Genomic DNA, 18,434 nt, shown 5'->3' with positions numbered 1-18,434 from the left:
GTGAAGACCCTAGCAGGGCAGCGGAGGGGGTGGGCCTACTGGCAGCAGCAGAGGCTGTTTCCGCTGCACCCCTTATCAGCCTGCTGCCAGATGTTCAGATCCGATGCCAATGTCAGAGAAGTCCATAGTGCTGGGTCAAGGCCGTGGCCGCGGGAGCCTCAGCTGCAGTGTGGGGAGGGGAGCCAGGGGCCTGCAGTAGACCTGCACGCTCTTCCCCCTCTGCCCCTTGGACCTCGGGCTGCACCACCTGGTGGGGGTGGGAGAGACCACATGCCTCTGGGGGCCACTTCTCTAAGGGACTAAAGAAGGTCTAGTCCCTCGGACATGGGGACCTGGGGAGGACCCGGTAATGTGTGGATACTACGTTTTTGCACGTCCCCACATGCGAGGAAGCATGTGGACACATGCACATAGACGCACCCTCATGCACATGAGTGTGCAAAGCCACACAGGGACAACTCACAGTCCTGTGCCTGGTCGCTGTGCCACAGCATCCCCTCTGCACCCACAGCCTACTGGAGCTCCTGGTCTCCACAGTCAGCTCAGTGGCCCCATAGCCCCTCACCTGAACCAGGGCTGCAGCCAGAGCTGGAGAAGCGAGATCAGAGGCTCTGTGAGGTTGGCTGGGTCCCCAGGACCCACCTTGTGCCTCTGTGAACAGGACACTCAGACTCTGGGTGCTCTCAAAGTTCCAGGGCTGGGCTGAGGGACCTGGGAAACTCAAGTATATGAGCGTCTCCTAGTGAAGACCCTCAGGAGGAGATGCAGGAGCTGGGTGTCTGCAGGGCTGGGCTGCAGCCTTGGGACTGGGCCGCCCCACCATGCTCCTGGAGTGTGCAGCCACAGCTGGAGCCCCTTGCCTGGGGTAGCTTATCTCACGGTGCACACTCTTGGCCCTCAAGGGGTGACCCAGCCTTGCTCCCCACATTCCTTTTCAGCTGTGCAGCCGGTGGGCCTGTGCTTGGGGGGTAGGCAGGAGCCACTACTCAGAGCCACCCCCTGCCTCTTGGCCCCAGCCCTCAGCATTTGTCTCTGAGCCTCTCTCTAATTATGCCTCTGTCACGATGCATCTGCGACTGTCACTGTTTTTGCTTCAATCTTTCTCTTGGAATGCCCCAGTTTGTTTCTGTTTTAGTCTCTCTTGGGGGGTCCTTGAGTGGGACAAAATATATAGATATCTCTGCTCTTTTTTTGGGCTCATACTGGCCAGCCTCAATGGGAATGTATAAGAAATTAGGGCCTGGGCAAGCGGAGGCCTTGGACTTGTCATGAGTGAGCTGGGCAGCCTGATCAGACTCCCAGACCCTCCCCCTGCCACCCCTTAGAGTCAGCCCAGATAACGGACATTGGTCAGGGTCTGGAGCTGGTGGGTTCCCTGGTGTAGAAGACTGGGGTGGGAGGGTAGGGGGAGGAAGCTGGGGCTGGAGGTCTCCAGGCCTGAGGGCCTCCTTCCTGTTTGTAGGGAAGTGACTGCCTCAGAAAGCTGCTCAGGGGAGAGGAGGGAGGCCATGGCGACTTCCAGGAAGCTGGCCAAAGGCCCGAGGCCACCCTCCCTGTGCCCACATGGGGGCCTCCGGCCCTGGCTTAAAATAGTGCAGTTCCTCCGCTCCTGCTGCTGGGCCCAGCCCCAATCTCAAAGGACTACCGGCTGCTGCTTGTGGTGGAAGCACCACCGCTTGCACCCCCCAGGCCTGGGGTGGAGATGCACCCAACTAATCCAACCCTTCCCACATTAAGGCTGGAGCCTGTGTGTTGGCAATATGGGTGTGTGTGGGGGGTGGCGGGGGAGCACAGTTGCAGAGAAAGCATGGGTTCCTGAGTCAGAAGCCTTGGATTCAAATCTCAGCTCCAACACTGACCAGCTGCAAGACTTTGGGCTGGTCCATGTTGCTTCCCCGTGCCTCAGTTTCCATTACTTAAAATAGGGCATGTGTGGCTTTCAACCTAAGACCACATATGTAGACTCCTCAAAACGTTGCCAGGCATGAAGTGAACCTTCAAACAATGGGAGTTCCTTTTGCCTTTCTTTCTGGGCTGTACCTCAAACTCCTCACCCTGAGGAAGAGCATCCTGGGAACTTTCCTCAGTACCTAAACTGCTCCTAGGACTAGGTGTTAAGAAGGGAAGGTCTATGGAGAGGGAGCTTGCAGGGCAGGCAAGGATGGGGCTGTGGTCTCCATGGTGAGACTCGTTGCCAAGGGAACAAAACTCCAAGAGTCCTGGGTCTGCAGTTGGGCACTTTTGCCACAGGATCCCAGAGAGGCTGATTATCACTGTGGACTTAAAACCCCGATGGGCAGCCAGACCAAGGCCAGGTAAAGCCAGAAACGGCTGCTGGCTCTGCTGGTTTCTACGGTCAGGGTGTGAGGGGCTACGGATTGGCTTCATCGAGCCCCTTCTTTGAGCTAGCCATAACGAATCTTCGTTAAGCCTGAGACACAGACACTGGCATCTCCATTTATCTTACAGGGAAAGTGAGGCTTAGAGAGGTATCTAGGTCAAGGCCACAACACAACTGGTGAGAGGAAGAGCTGGGATTACTCAGGTGGTGGAGACCCCTAGTTGATGTGCCTACTACCACACAAGCTGCCTGTAAGGAAGTGATTCCTGGAAGAGGGCTTCATGCTGCCACACTCAATCTCACCCCAACACCCTGCCCTGGCATCATTTCTGTGGATTTCTGGAGAAACCAGAAATGCTGCCAGCATTGTTTCCTCTTCAGTTACATAGAGATGCTCCACTTAGAGGGTTTGCATAAGGGTAAGGGTCTCAGCACAGATCCTGTCAAATAGTAGGCCCTCATTCAATGCTGGTTTATATTCATCTTTGAGGTCATACTAGTTACGTAACCTTAGGCAAGTTACTACTAATGATCCGGACCTCACTTTTCTTATCTGTAAAATGGTATTACAGCACCAACCTCCTCAGGTTGCTGAGAAATCAGTAATCTAACACACATAAAATGTTTAGCATAATGCTTTGCCTTGCTCTGTATTTGTCTATAAATTTATTCTTCTTTTCTTTCAGATTACTGCCTGGGACTCAAGGAAACCAAAAGCTCAATGTTAAGTAGTAGCAATTTATAAATTCAGAGCAGTGTCCTAAATTTTATTCCATGCAATATTGTCCCAACAGAATTTTAACAGCTAACCTGGGGGAAAAAATGTTCCATGCTCAAATACTTTTGGTAGATGCTGGTTAAACAAAATCACACTTCAAGTAGAACTTCGTAGAGCCTTTAATATGCCAACGAAGGTTGGGAATCAACAGTACTTCTTCTCCCTTGGAGCCACCTCGTGGGATGTTCTAAGAACCCAAACAGATTTAGCATCTACAGCATTGTATGTGTTTGGGACAGCACTGCTTTTCAGCTCAATTCGGTTGGGTCTGTTCATCTACCTCTCACAGAAATTCTTTTTTTGTAGTTTTGTTTTTAGTAGCAAAAAGTTCAACCAAAGGCCATTACTGAGCTTTGTTACAAACTCCATTCATTCATATTCAGCACTACTGAATTGCTATGGCTGAGCAGGGAGGAAGCCTGTTGTAACTTTGGTATTAGATAGACCTGGATTCAAAAGCCAATTCTGCCTCTTACTCATGTCATTTTAGGCAAATGGCTTAACTTCCTTGAGCCTCGGTTTGCTTATGAGTAAAACTGGGCTGAAACAGACACCTTGCAAGGTTATGAGGATTACATGACACCATATAGATGTTCAGCAAACATGTTCCTTCTCTTCCTGACACCTCTGTGTCTTATCTGTTCTTTCTTGTTGGTCAAGGAAGACAGTCTCTTAATCTGTTTTGCGCTGTTCCCTTTGTTCTAAAACCACCTCTTTCAAACCTCAAGGGCTCTCTAGTCTCTTGTGCTGGAGACTGAGGTATAGGAAGGCAGCTGGGCTGTCTGTCCCTCATTCAGCATATGAGAATTTAATAGACTTTGATCAGACTGTTCTCAGCCTTTATCTTCCCAGAATGAAGAGCCTTCATGTTACCCATATATTCTCACAACCCTCAACCTAAACTCTACCACTTCTGATTATATGAGCAGCCGGATAACAGGAGAGTTGGGCTTTTGTGTTGGGCAGATGGAGGTTCAAGTCCTGACTCTACCATTTCCTGTGTGACTTTGGGCAAGTCCCTTGACCTCTCAGAGTCTTCGTTTTCTCATAGAAAAACGAAGTCTATTAATAGACTTCATTGCTTTTCTAGAAAGACAGGTATTACAATCTGCTGCATCATAGTGTGACACACTAGGCAGGCCATTCATCAGTACACTGCCATCACTGAGGTGTAGCTTTCTTTCCTGAGACTTAGCAGATGGCTTCCCACCCCCACCCCCAAACTCCTGAATGTGGCATTCAAGGTTCCCACCTGCTTCTCCAGCCTCAACTCTTTCTAATCCCATCTGCTACCATTCCTACCATAGCAGTCCCTTGTTACACCTGAATAGTTCAGATTTTTTAGACCCACAGATGAGTCTCTGCAAATGCTGCTGGTTCTCCCACCTAGTATATCCTCCCCTTTCTGCCTGGTGACTTCCTTCAAATCCCACCTTTAAACACTCACCTGTGAAGCCCTGACTATCCTAAGTAGAACAAGCCTCTCCCTCCTCTGGGCCATTAAGACCCTGTAAACATCCCTAATATTACTACCCTGGTCCCACTGTACTGCAAAGGTCTGTTTGCCACTCACAAGACTCAGTTCCTCTGGGTGAGTCCCTTCACCTCTTAACCTGTTTACTCACGCAATTCTGAGACATCTCTTCTGCCAGACCTTTAGCAATAGGAATTGGGGTGGGTGTCAGCTACAAGCAGGAGCAGCAGATTTGAACACATGAGCCAGCTCTTTAGGATACCCCACCATCCCTCCCAAGAACCCAGACAAGTATCACAGACTGATGCCATGTGCAGGATTCACATTTATTGGTTCAAATACAGTACCTAACACTTGCTAAACATGCACTTCACACTAATCGGTCACATTTCCACAGGTAGTCAATTCACAGAACAGGGCCCATTCCTCGCCAGCTGGCAGGATGGGAGGTAGCAGAGGGCCTGGGTAGCCTGCAGAACCCGCCAACTATCATTTGGTCATGCAGGGTTGATACAGCCAGGCTGGCGGGCAGCCCTTGGCCGGCCCTTTGGGGACAAGGGCTCAGAGACATCCCGTTTACTCGATTCCTATACAAGACTGTGGGTGGAAGTGGGCCTGGGGTAGCCCGGGGGCAGGCTCATGGATGCACGTGCTAAAAGAGCCCCTAAAGGTGGTGTTTGTGAGGGGTGGTGCTCCTTATGCCTTGGAGCATAGGAAGGAAATGGAGGCCTCTACAAGGGGGTGGCTACTCCCTGGCCAGGCAGGTGGGAAGGACTGCCCAGACACAGCCCAGACATTACAATGCAGCCACAAGCCCCTATCGCAGGCCTGGGATGGTAACACAGACAAAAACACCAACACCCCAGAGCAGGCGGCGTTTCTTTCCCGACAGAAACATGTAAACAGAGAAGGAGCTACAGTATTCTTTTCCCACAGGATTCCTCAGAAAGGAATCGACCAGGATGCCATTTAAGAGGTAGTTTTTTTTTTTCTTCTTCTTCTTTTTCATGAAAATTTGAAGCAACAACATTATCACCTATTACAAGACATTTCAGAGAAAGAAAACAATGGTAACCAAAGGGCAAAGATGATCCTTTGGCTAGCAGGGCTGGCTCCAGGATTTGGAAGACTGGCCTCCACCAGTAACATGACTTTTCTTCTTAGGCTTGGAGCAGGCTCTGATCTGACTCACAGCTTCCTTTTGAGCCCACAGTTGATTCCTGAGCAGGCTGTGGCCCAGAAGGGGTACGCCAGATGGGGACTGGGCTAAGCAGAGGGAGTAGGCTTCTTATGAGCTGGTAGAGACAGGGCCATCATGGTTATGTCACAGGATAGCCGTAAGTCTTCAAGTCTGGCCAGAGAGGAAGCCTCCGCTTACTCCCAGACTCAGCAGGCTCTCTGGCCAGAGGAGTGGACTCCCGCCTATGAGGAAACAGACCAGGTCTGGCTCCCAAGCCCAAGAAAAAAGTTGCCTGTGGCAGCCAAGAGAGGGGTTTCTGAGGACCCTGTAATTAAATACACATCCCTGAGCTGTGGCCCTAGAAACCCTTGCCTCAAGGCTAACTAGTTTCCAGCACCTGGTGGAATGATTGCCGTTTCTCATTCTGAGACACAGATAAAACATCATTTCACAGACCCTGGACATAGATGCTTCAAGCCAAGAAAAAGGGAGGAATTATCAACTGCAAAGACAGAGGGGAGTGCGGGGCAGCGGGGCACTCGTGGATCAAGGTGGGGGGGGGGCGGGGAGTAAGAGTAGTGGTGTTTTTTTTTTTACTTAAAAAAAAAATCGATAAAGAACAAAGTTTAATAAAAGGGTTGGTCTGAAAGACTGGATTTCTTAAAACAATTACAAAATTTTAAAAAGCAACAAGAAAAAAAAGACAAAGACCAGGAACCCAGAGCCAAAGGCTCGGAACCACTGCTCAAATTCCTGCCCTCCTGGGAGGCCAGGTGTCCCCTTACTTTGGCCAATCTTGGACATGGCTTAGACGCTGCCCATGCTGGGTTTGTCCGTCTGTATCCATCTGTCTTACTCTCCAGGAAATCAAGCACAAACACATGAAGGAAACGGATAGCAGAGCGAGGCAGCTAGCTCTCAGTTCCCTGAGTTTTAAGGCTCTGGTGACACTGACCATAGCCAAGTACTTGCCTCCCTGAGAAAGGGTGCTAAGTGAGAGGCAGGTCGGTGTGCAGTGGGTGACTTTCAGTAATGCTATCAAGACCCTTAGATTCTCTCCAACCTTCCTCTGTGTTTGGGGGCAGGACAGGGTGGTGCCTGCCTATCTATCCTGGGAGGCTAACCCACCTCATTTGTGGGCCAAGTGTCTGCTGAGCCAGGTGGAGCGCTTTGAGATAGGTTCTGGGGGATTTCCCCAGACAAAGGGCAAGACCACCAAGCCTTGTGAAGGACTCCAAAAGTCTACAAAGGAGCCAGAGAGCATGAGCTGTAGCTGAAGTTCCAGGATTCCAATCTTGTTTTAGGTCAAGAAAATAATCAAAGGGAAAGGAAGGGAAAAGCTTGTATGTTTCAACACAGTGCAATGAGGTGGGTCTCTCCTTTTCCACACAGCTTTCAGAATCATACTTTTATGGTGGAAAAAGTCTCACTCAAAGTGAGTGCTGTTGGTGGCAGAGGACAGGAGAGAGAGAGAGGAATTAGAGACAACATGCACAGCTTTTTTCTTCCTCCACTAGCAAAAAGGCTACCTGTTAACCAAACATTATGGGAAGAAAGGCCAAAAACAAACACACCAAACCTCCCCCTCCAACCTTTCTCTGTGTCCTTCAAACCAAATTCACAAATACATCTAGTGGCTGACCTAATGTCTCCACGCTGCTAGCTATACTCCTACCTTCTCCTCATAATACCTGAGTTTGCAATGCAACACATTCACTTTACCCTGTTTAAAAAAAGCCCAAGTCATAAAAGGACTGGGTGCAGAAGACATTAAAGGCGGTCCACAGGTCAGGCTCCAGCTTGGAACACACGGCCACTTGGCTCAGAGATTCTGCAGGGCTCTTGGCAATGAATGGGCTCTTTGTTCTGTGGAATCTGCTGCAAACATTTGTAGAAATGGATTTGTACAATGGCAACTTGCAGAACCTTTCCCCCACTCATCAAATTAACAACTTGCTCTGTTTAATATTGGATGATTGAAGAGACATGTTCTTGCCTCACTGGAGAGCAATTTCCTTTGATGCCCAATACAACAGGTAAAATGCTTAATTTAAAAGAAAAGCAATTTCAAAAAAATAATAGTAATTTGACAGATGGAGATCTAAGCAAAGAAAAATCCTGCACACAGAAGCCATCTTGGAGAAAGGAGTTTCTGATATGTGTCTCCTCCCCTATTTTGAGGGAAGCAGCTCCGAGCTCTGACCTGTAGCCAAAGAATGTGATCTAGTTTGGTTAAATAAAAATTCAGGGAAATAAGAAAAACACTGTGAACTTAGAAATAAACAGACACATACACAAAAATCTTGCCATTGACATGTGAGGAACATGCTAGTTGGAGCTTTTCCTGAGGAATAAGTCTTTTCCTTCTTTTTTTTTTTCCTCAGAGCAGCTGGGAAAATGGTACTGAGGAGTAACGCTCTGAGCTTTAGGTCCACCAACGGACAATGTCATCACTTTGCTGGTACCCGTAACATTTCACTGGAGAGAAAAAATTACAATCAGAAACAGACTACCCGGTAAGCACACGATGTGGCAGCCCACTGGGAAAGTTTGCTAGGCTCAGTTGGGGAGAGAGCAAATAGCCTTTGACTAAACAGGCAGGAGGAGGTACTGTGGGCCCCTCAAGCCTACCCAGGATGCACCCAGCTATACGATCTGTCTGCTCCATTTGCCGCGGGGGGTACCTGCATATAGGCGGGGGCAACTTCTATAGTAAGGTAGAGAAGGGAAAAACACCTGAAAGAGTTCCAAAACAGACCTGGTGTGGCCACTGGCCAAAGCCAAGAGGGAAGGCACACTCCCTGGGGCTGGGTGAGGCAGGTAGTGAAAGAACAAGGGGTCCAGGCCATATCTGCAGAGGTAGCAGCCAGGCCCTTAGGAACATGAGGTAGTTTTAAGCTCCCCCCCCCGCCTTCCTTTCAGGTACTTTTAGCTCCAGCCCTCTGGGTCTTGGTTGGCCAGGCCACTGATGTTGTAGGGGCAGTGGGGCCACTCTAAGCTTTGTGCTCTGTAGTCCTAAGGAAACCTGGTCTCATTCTGGAGATACTGGAAGGAGTAGAATTTAGGGGCAAAATTTCTGGCTAGCAGATAGATAAACGGTCCTTCCCACCGGTTAAAAAAAGACTGTTGTTTTAGATTCAGTCATGGGGGTAAGGGTAGGATGGGGTGTGGGAAGGAACAGAGGATTTCAAGGAGGAGTGTTTAGTTTTCAGTAGTCTGGACTTTGTCCCACTACCCTTTGAAGAAAGCAAGGTGAAAAGAGAATAAATCAGTAGTGGGCACCAGGATTCAGAGCATGGCATTTTGCTCAGTTAGTTTTTCTAAGGGCCAACAGGAAATCAAATTTACAAGGGAGAGGAAAGGAGTCTGAGGAAGGTAGGCCTTAGTAGATCCAGGTAAGGGAACTGGGTAGCTATGAAACCCAAGGCAAGTCCCAAGGATTGGCTTATTCCCAGAACTATGCCTGGAGGAAAAGTTGACAGTGGCAGAAACTGGTAGCACCCTTCTACCGCAAGGACTTGTTTGGCGGGAGGACACCTAGCTTAGATGTGGTCACTGTGCCCAACTCTCTCATCATTCATGCTTTCCAAAGAAAAGAGATGACTGAATCCTCATCTCTTGTCCTGTTCCCAATGTCTCACCTGTCTTGCTTGGTAAACCCTCCTAACAATGCTTTGTCCCTCTATCATGTGCTCTTTCACCTGGCAATTCCGTGGTTAGAAAAAGGCATTTTGCTCTCTGACAGACAAATGTACGAGGTCTGCTGAGAAAATGTGGAAAAAGTAGGGATGGTCACACCCCTCCCTTTCCATTGAGGTAGTCGTCTTTGTCAATATTATGGAAATAGTCATCTCAGCCCCATCCCACCCTCTCCCTCAAAATACAAAAGAACTATCTCTAAACAATGACAACACTGTAACATTAAACATCTTCACATTCTGTAAACTGCAGGGAAATGCATCGGCTGCATTCACACAAAAGCATGTGCACCATGTTGAAGGCCATACATTCAACTCTGTCGTGAAATAAATATATAGAAAAATGAGGTTAAAAAAACGGACAAACAAACAAAAACTCTTCCTGCTATGGAAGCAGCTGGAAACAACGCTCCACAGTCTCCATCTTGGTCTCTCTGGCTCTTTTCTCTGAAGCCTGTTCTGCCCACCCAAGGCGCTGTGGCCGGCCTAAGGAGGGGCACTGGGAACAGGTCATTCCTTGCCCACGCTTGTCTTGCAGGAATGGAGCACCACCTTAAAGAGGAGGGGCAGCTGCTCCAGGGGCACATTCACCATCTTTCCTGGGAACAATGTGAGAAAAAAAGAGTTAGCAGTGGTTGCTAGTTGGAAGGGTATATCTACCTCCTCTTGGGTTGGTGAAGGGAGAATACTGCCTTCTTGAGTGACTGGGACAAGGTAAGTACAAGAAACATCAGAAAGGACAGACAGACTGGGCTAAGGTCCTGATACCTAGACCCGTTAAGGTGCCCCAGGGAATCTAGTAATGGTGCCAACTCACAGTCACTGCTTCTGGTGAGAGAGTACTCTGTGCGAGGTGTTTAAATAAAATTACTTCATTTAATTCTCACAGTATTTTTCTGTGGGATAGGCACTACTGTTTACTCCCATTTTATAAATGAGGAACCTGAAACTGAGAGGTATTCCGTTATTCTCAAATGCTCCAAAGAATTAAAATACCACTGGAAATTTATATCCTTTTTTTCCTGGTAGATTCTTTAACTAGCATTCTACAGAAAATTGCTCTTCAGAACAGTATAAAAAGTTAATAAAAGCACTGGGGGAAAAAGGGGAGGGGGGTTAACAGGGGCAAATAAATTTGAAAAATTCAGGGTTTCTTTATTGAAGGACTTCTCAAGAGCATTTAGTGTGTTAGTATACTTTGTAAATATCTAAGACTGGGGTTCTTCTTCCTTACAGTACCTTAGAATCACCTGGGGAGCACTGTCAAAAAAACAAAGCTAAACAGATGCTGGGGCCCCACCCCATATTAATTAAATCAGAATCTCTGAGGAAGAACCTGATATATTTTAAAAGCTTCCTAGGTGATACAAAATACAGCCAGGGTTGAAAACCCTGCTCTATGGGGTGAGGGTAGGGTACAATTATTCATTTGCCTTTATTTCACAGAGCACCTAATCAATATCTCCTGTTCCGTAGAACACAGTTTTGAAAATGCTGATACTTAAGTCAAAATACCCCTAATATTTAAATAATTTAGGCTCAGCTCACACCTGGTAGACTGCTCTGGCCCTAGTAGTAGAAAAAGAAATTTCCTTGTCCAAAAACTTTTTCTTTCAGAAATCATATGGCTGAACTTTAAAGAAACAATGTCAACCTAGAGGTTGCATTTCTGAGCTGCCCCTCATTAAGTGCTGGACAGCTATAAACAAGAGTTTTTACTAAATGAAGTAAAGCAATGACAACAAAAAAGCCAAGATTTTATACTGAAATTCACCTATTTAAATGTCAAGGAGCTCGACAGGGGGTCAAGGCCACCAAAATAAGTAAATAAATAAATCCTTTGCAAATATGGAATTTTTAAGAATTATTCTATCACTTTAAAATGAATGATCTTTGAAAACCCATAAGCAGTTCTATGAAATAAAATTAATTTTTAAAATTGGGATATGATTTACATATCATAAAATTCACCCTTTTAAAAATGAAGTGTACAACTCAGGAAATGAAATTAATTTGAGATACTCTGAGCCTCTGTGTCCCCATTCATACCACCAACTACCAGCTTGCAGAGACTGTCCTGAGATTAAATGACTTAAGGCCACAAAGCACATTATAGGAGCTCAGGAAATCTTAGTTTCTTTTCCCTGCAAAGAAAACACAAACTTTCCATTATAACTTTTCTGAGGGCAAGGGTAGTACCTCTTTTAAGCAGGTAATGATGGGCCTGATAACAATGCTTGCCTCATTCCCTTTACGAGCTAAGAGAAGCAAGGAAGGGTTGGAAGCCAGGGTCTCAGAATGTTACCTGCAATATATCGAATCTCAGGCAAGCACATCATGAGGTCAGGAAAGCGGTTCGGCTGATGTGTATATTTATATTCAGTGAAATCCTGGCAAATGTACCAGTATCGCTTGTTCAACTGTTCCAGCTGTGAGGCACTGGTCAGACCCCTGATATCTGTAAAAAAATCACACAGGGGATGGGAAGGGATTTCTAATGTGGAAGAAATACTAGCTTCTTGAATTCAATTCAAAGTTACTAAACCTTGTCACAACTGGGGATCTTTTTTTCTCCTCTTTCTCATATGGAGGAACTAAGCTCTGAAAAAGGGAAGAGAAATAAAAGAGGGAGAATATAAAGGACAGTCACCTGACTGAGCCCTAGCACAGGGTTTCACACAAAACAGGCACTAGTGAATGTTGAACAAATGACTGAATAACCTACCTTCTCAAATGCATTCTTCAAAATATCTTTAAATTTGCCCTTTGCTGAAGCCAGTCAGAAACCTTGCTGTTACCTACACATTCATGCTTATACACACTATACATGATCTCCTATGTACCTCTGCTCTTACTATTCTACCTGTGACCTGTGCCATCCCTCCATTTTATATATGTGTGTGTATGTATATTTCTCTCTCTACGTATATATATACACACACACACACACATATATATACACATCTTTTTTATATATAGAACATAAAGGAATATTCTATATGTAAATCTTACTCAGCCTTTAAGGCCCAGCTCATATGTTTTCTCCCCTATCTGAGGTTTAAGTAATGTGTCAAGTGTCATCAGAGTATAATTTTCTTGAGGCCAGGGACCTGGGGTCTAATTTATTTCAATGTCTTTAGAGCTCAGCACAGGGCTAGCCTAGGGGAGGGATACGGAACACTAGGTAATTGCATGAATGGTGCAGAAGCAGGAGGGGGAGGTTTGGCCAGTGTCACGGGAAGAATGGGCAAAGAGGAGGGGATCAAGAGCCTCTGGACTAGGAAAGTGAACACGGGAAGAGAGCACTTTCAGTGCCATAGGCAGCAAAACAGCCCAGTTCCACTCTGAGAGCAGGGCACTCATATGCTACTTTGGAAAAAAACATACAAATTCACCTTCATACTCTGGTTACCAGCAGCCACCATGTGCCACTACGCAGGTAATAGAAATCCCACCTAGCACTCTTCTAATTAAAAGCCATGCTTGGCATGAATATGTGAATGTGAGTTTGTGCACCCCCACTCTGCCCTGAAGGGGCCGTCAGAACCACTGCCAGCCTGTCAGAGGTCTTATCTCCAATAGTTTCATCAGTCACTCTGCTCTTCTTTAGTCACTGGTAAACTTGGTACATATTTTAAATGACGCATGTACTGTCCTTGGTGTCTGTGTTTAAATGCATTAAAACTGACTAAACAAAGTGAATCCTCTTCCTTCCTCTATGAGTTACAGAGATTGTGGCATTTAGGCTTGAAGAAAAAAATCCAAAGCATTCCTGTGTGCCACAGAGGGGCAGGATGGTGATGAGGGGGAGCACAAGCCTTCCAAGTTGGCACCAACATGATGTACAGATTCTATACGACAGTCCTGAGGGGAGAGGACAAAACAGAAGGCCAAGTGCTCACTGGCAAAAAAATCAGACCCTTCTTCCCGCCCCCAGTCTCTCACCTTGATTGAGGAAGTTAATTGCTTTCATGCAAGCGTACTCCTCGTTGCTGACCTTTAGTTGATGGAACTTGTGATATAGGTAGATGAGCCGCTCGATCACCTCCATCCCTTCATCACTAAATCTGGGAAATGGACATAGCTGTTAACAGTGGGCTCTGATACCAATGGAGGCCAGAGAAAGGCAGACAGAAGGCTTCCTACAGCTCCTTAAGGCATCTGAGAAAAGGGGCTGCGACTGGGGGAAATGGAATCCAGAGCCATTCGTGATGGACAGACAGCTCCATGGTTTGTCTATGCAAGCTGCTGTTTCCAAAGTCAGGCAGAGTCAATCAAATCTTGGTTCAAATCCAGCTTCATCACTTACAAGCTATGAGACCTTGGGAAGGTCATTTGATCCCTCTCAGCTTTGGAGTCCTCATCTATAAAATGGGAGTGATAATGCTTGCCTGCTAAGGGTTACAAAGGCCAAAGGAGGTTTGGGATGTGAATGTGAAGTATGGTTATTAAGATAGCTGCCTCCAGTATCAATGGCAGCTACCATGGTGACTCTATGTGAGCCTCTGCCACAATGCAGAGAAAGCTGCTGATTGTATTTATTTAGGTTCGCTGTTTCCAACAGGGCCAAGGCTTATGCACAGTGCAAGTTTATATTATATTGGTATCCCTGACTTTAGTTAGGGAGAGAGGGAAACATTAACTGAGTCACCATGCCATGCCAACCTCTGTACCGGACACTTTGTGTGCATTATCTCATTTAATTCCCTAAAATCTATGAGCTAGATGAGATTATCATCACTGTTCAGATAAGAAGCTGAAGTTCAAAGAAGGAAGGCGATTGGTCCACAAAGCACATAGCTAGTCACTGGTAGAGTTAGAGCTGGAAACCTGGGCTAACTTCCCAAGGCCTTGATTTTTCCAATATCTAAGTTGGCATGCCTTAGCAAAGGGGGCTAAAAGCTGGCCACGATCATTTCTTTGGATTAGGAGTGAGCTCCTTGGGAGAGTTTTAGGCAAAGGAACCTCAGGTTATACCACCCCAGGGACCTAATGGTGAGGAATACTTCATACCAGAGATCGAGATACCACCAAACCAAAGAGATAAAGTCTTAATGGACAAGCAGAAGTGTGGGAGTTTATGAAAGCGAGGATCAGGCCTGGCCTCAGCCATTCTAGGTCAGGGCTTGACAGTGGGCCAAGGAGGGCTCCAGATGGGCCTCAGGTGTAGCTTGGTCACTGACATAAAATGCTCAGCCCCAGGGCTGCTGCTTGGTGAAAGATTCCGATCTGGGCACTGTAGTTCCGTGCCAGGCAAGAAGGCCCTATCTAGGTAGGACTCAAAACACCTGGGGATGTACTTACTATTGCTTTCTGGGATCTACTGCTTTCTGTGATAACTTTGAAGGCTTTGCTAGAGCTTGGCTTCTAGGGCAAGCTGGACATTTTCTCTTTCCTGAGGAAAAAGCCCAGCTGTGGTTAGGGCCAAAGGCACCTGCACTTCTTACGCACCAGGGGGAGCCACAGCAGCAAGTACCTGCAATGCGGGGCTCTGACCCTCTGCCTCATGGCATGGCTTCCAGTCAGCCTGAGCTGGGGTTTCTTTTAGGCCTGCTGATTTGAGCTATGATCGCAGACTCAGTTTCCTCTATGCCTAGCCCAACAGCTTTTAACTTACTAATGCATTCTCAGACTGGCTGACAGACAAATTCATATTGAATAACCACTTTATCAACATTATTTACCATTCTACCACTTGTTGAATATTTGCTCTTTGTCAGTTACTTCATAAGTATTCCACATATGTGCACTCGCTGGATACTCCTACTAATTCTGTGAAATGGATCTTAATTATAATCCTCTTTGTTCGCACACGGAAACTAAAGCTCAGAGAGGTTATTTATGTGCCCCTATTTTTTTATTATATATTAGGCCCTTTCATGTGTGTTGATAGCCTGTGAGACAAGTAATACCACCTTCACATTAGGGACGTAAAAGCAGAAGATGTGACTTCCCCAAGGATACACAGCAAATAATTGGTGATGATGCCAAGGTTCAAACTCAGGTTTTCTAATTCCGAGCCTGTTGCTTTTCTTAGCACTACATTGTGATGCCTTGATCCTGTTTTGTTCTTAACTGGTAACTGGGAAAGGCTACCACTTGGTACCACAGAGGACCTCAGGATCTGTGTTCCCACAGCAACTCAGGCCAGGGCCCGGCTCTAAGTGAGTGTTGGGTTTGCTGCAGTGCACACAACTGCTCCCACAATGCCTCCATGATGCTGAGACTGATAGAAGGCCATGTGCGTGCCTGTGAAAACCACACCTCATCAGGGTACTTTGTTGGCTACTTCTGTTCTTGAGGAGAAAAAAAGTGTTTACTTCAAATTCCTGCTAGTATTCGCTTGGTGGGGTGGGGTGGGATAAGTGGGGATGGGAAAGGGTAGGGCATAAAAAAGGAGGCTGCAAGGGGAGAAGCAGCGTTAGCATCTGTTTGGTGGCGGAGCAGTGTAGTAAGCAAAGATAATGCTCTGCCCCTTAATCAGCAACCTCTTGCCCCAAGTGCTCACTCTGGCACTGCAGAGCATGCAGGTGTGTGGCCATCAGCCAGACCCCTAGCCAGCCGTGCCAAACCTGTTCCTGGCCAAATCTTGACCTGAGGTACACAAAGGAGTTCCCAAGTGCCTGGCCAGAGCATATACCCTAGCACATGCCCTCTTTTTCATATTTCCTAAGGCAAGCAACCACCATGAAGCCCCGGAAGTGGTGAGCGGCTGGCGGCCAGCCAGCAGCCCCCACTCAGCCTCCATCAGCCTGACTGCAAAGCTTCCCTTTACACCCCACATCCCACCCCTTGATAAACAAAGTTGTTCTCTGTTCTACGGGCCTACTTTCTCCTGTAGCCGTGCCTCCTCCACATCTGCCCACTCCACAGTTCTGACGCCCCTGTATTCCCTGTCTACAAATTATCAGTACTCAAGCCAGAAAGCTGGACAAACACACCCATTCTTCTTCTAGGTTCCCATTACACAAACATGCTAGGACAAGGAAAACATTCCTGCCAGGATCCCCCAAACCAATGGACCATTCAGTCAGCAACTGAAGTTGACACTATGTAAGTTATGTCCCATTAAGGGGTCTGAGAGGTCCAGTTCTCTCTTTTTCATTCATCTAAATACACCTACCCCCTGGAGCAGTCATCAGCTGCAACCTGAGAGAAACTGCAACCTCAGCACCCATGCGCAGACTAAAAGTCAGACTGAAGCTTCAGGACAAATTCAAACCTTTTAAGAAGGCTCTGGAAGAACAAAAATTTAGTATAGGGCAATGGTGGACTCCCTAGGTGGTGCAAATGGTTAAGGCACCTGGCTGGTAACCAAAAGACTGGAGGTTTGAGTCCATCCAGGGGCACCTTGGAAGAAAGGCCTGTCGATTTACTTTAAAAAAATGAGCCACTGAAAACTCTATGGAGCACAGTTCTATTCTAACACATATCAGGTCACCATGAGTTGGAATCACCTTGACAGCAACTGGTATTTAGAGTAATGATAAAGAAGTCTGGGCTTTGGAGCACAACAGACCCATGTGATAATCTTAACTCCATTTCTTTCTAGCTTTGTAGCCTTGAGTTTTCAGTTTTCTGAATCTTATGTTCCTCATCTATAGAACAAGAATAATATTAGTGCCAGTCTCACAGGACAGTCCTGAAGACTAAACAAATAATATATGTAAAGTATTTAATATGGAATTTGGCATGATAAATGCTCAGAAATTGTTAGCTATTATTGTTACCAATAGCATCAGCATCATCTCTTCTATGACTGCAGCAAAAAGAAAAAATTGTATGGGTTTCCTGCGCCTTATAGCTAGGGTCTGGACAGGGAGGCCAGGAGGCAACTTTCCAGAGATCTGGCAGAAATGGAGATAGTGCTCAGGAAAGAGACGTGTCCACTAAAGCCCATGTAGTGCAAAGCATCTTCTCTTGAGAGTGAAGGAGTCTTGATTAGGGCCAGGAGCAGTCTCTGGCTGGTGCTACAATCTGCTTTAAATCAAATTCACCAGGCTCACTGTCTGATAACAGACTGATTAAGGAAAATGGGCACCATAAATTTGATTCAATATTTGAGAAGAGAAAAGGAGGTGGTCATGTATCATCTGGGAAAAGCCTTTTCATGACAGCAGAAACTCACTTGCACTCAAGAGTTGTGAAAAAGTAACGGCATTTTAGAGGAGTGGGAGTAATGGATGAGCAGGCGCGGTAGGAAAGAGCTATGGCCAATTACAGACTACACACCCCAGGTTTCTAGCAAATTTGGGGCTGCTGCTTTACAGTGATGAACCTGATTCCGGAGATTCTTGTGCTCCTATTTCCCATGGCCTTCTGGGCAGTCCCCAAATGCACCTTAAACTCAACAAACCAAAGTCAGAATGGCTCAAGAGTGGCTGTTCCTCCCCAGGCTCCATTATCATGGTTAAAAGAATTGGTGCCCACCTAGCTGCATAGGCCAAAAACCCAGGAGTCATCTCTGACTTTCCATTTCCATTGACTTTACCTCCTTGACATTTCTTAGCTTTGTGGTGCCCTCTCTATTCCCTGGTCACGGCTGCCTTGTTCGGGCCTTGTTTCCTTTTACCTGGGCTATGGAACAGCTTCCTACTTAAGGATCTTTCTAAAATGCAACCTGATCATGTAATTCCTTTGCTTAAAAACTGCCTATGACCTAAAACTATTTACACAATAAAATCCAAACTCTTCAGACTGGCATTTGAGCACCTTCATGACCTGTCTTGTCTATACCTTTCTCTCCAGTCATTTCTTCCCTCATTTCCCTCTTAATCTCTTTCAAATACATTCTCTCTCTATCCTAATTCACAGGATTGCTTCTGGCTTCCCGTACACGAGTCATGCAGGATCTCTAACTTCTACGGCTTTGTGTTATCCTCCTGCCTTTCTCTTTTTCTCTAGAACCTACCTAGAAAAATCCCAGCTTAAGGTGCAATTCAAATGTCTATTCTGGTAAGCCT

General features: G+C 46.6%; 1 protein-coding gene across 1 annotated transcript in view; it reads right to left on the bottom strand.

Moving 5' to 3' along the window:
* Window positions 1-1,509: 1,509 nt before the first annotated feature.
* The window catches only part of NR6A1 (nuclear receptor subfamily 6 group A member 1), a 273,173-nt gene continuing 256,248 nt past the window's right edge, over window positions 1,510-18,434 (bottom strand). The window contains exons 8-10 of the mRNA XM_064291448.1: window positions 13,417-13,538; window positions 11,777-11,929; window positions 1,510-10,070 (exon numbers count right to left, since the gene is read on the bottom strand). Of these exons, the coding sequence (XP_064147518.1) occupies window positions 9,982-10,070; window positions 11,777-11,929; window positions 13,417-13,538 (364 nt within the window). The 3' untranslated portion in view covers window positions 1,510-9,981. The remainder of the gene's footprint in view (window positions 10,071-11,776; window positions 11,930-13,416; window positions 13,539-18,434) is intronic.

This window comes from Loxodonta africana, chromosome 9 (assembly GCF_030014295.1).
Source record: "Loxodonta africana isolate mLoxAfr1 chromosome 9, mLoxAfr1.hap2, whole genome shotgun sequence".
In the NCBI taxonomy this organism is placed as follows: Eukaryota; Metazoa; Chordata; class Mammalia; order Proboscidea; family Elephantidae; genus Loxodonta; species Loxodonta africana.
Note: the sequence above shows the minus strand (reverse complement) of the source record. Positions and strands in the feature narration are given on the sequence as shown.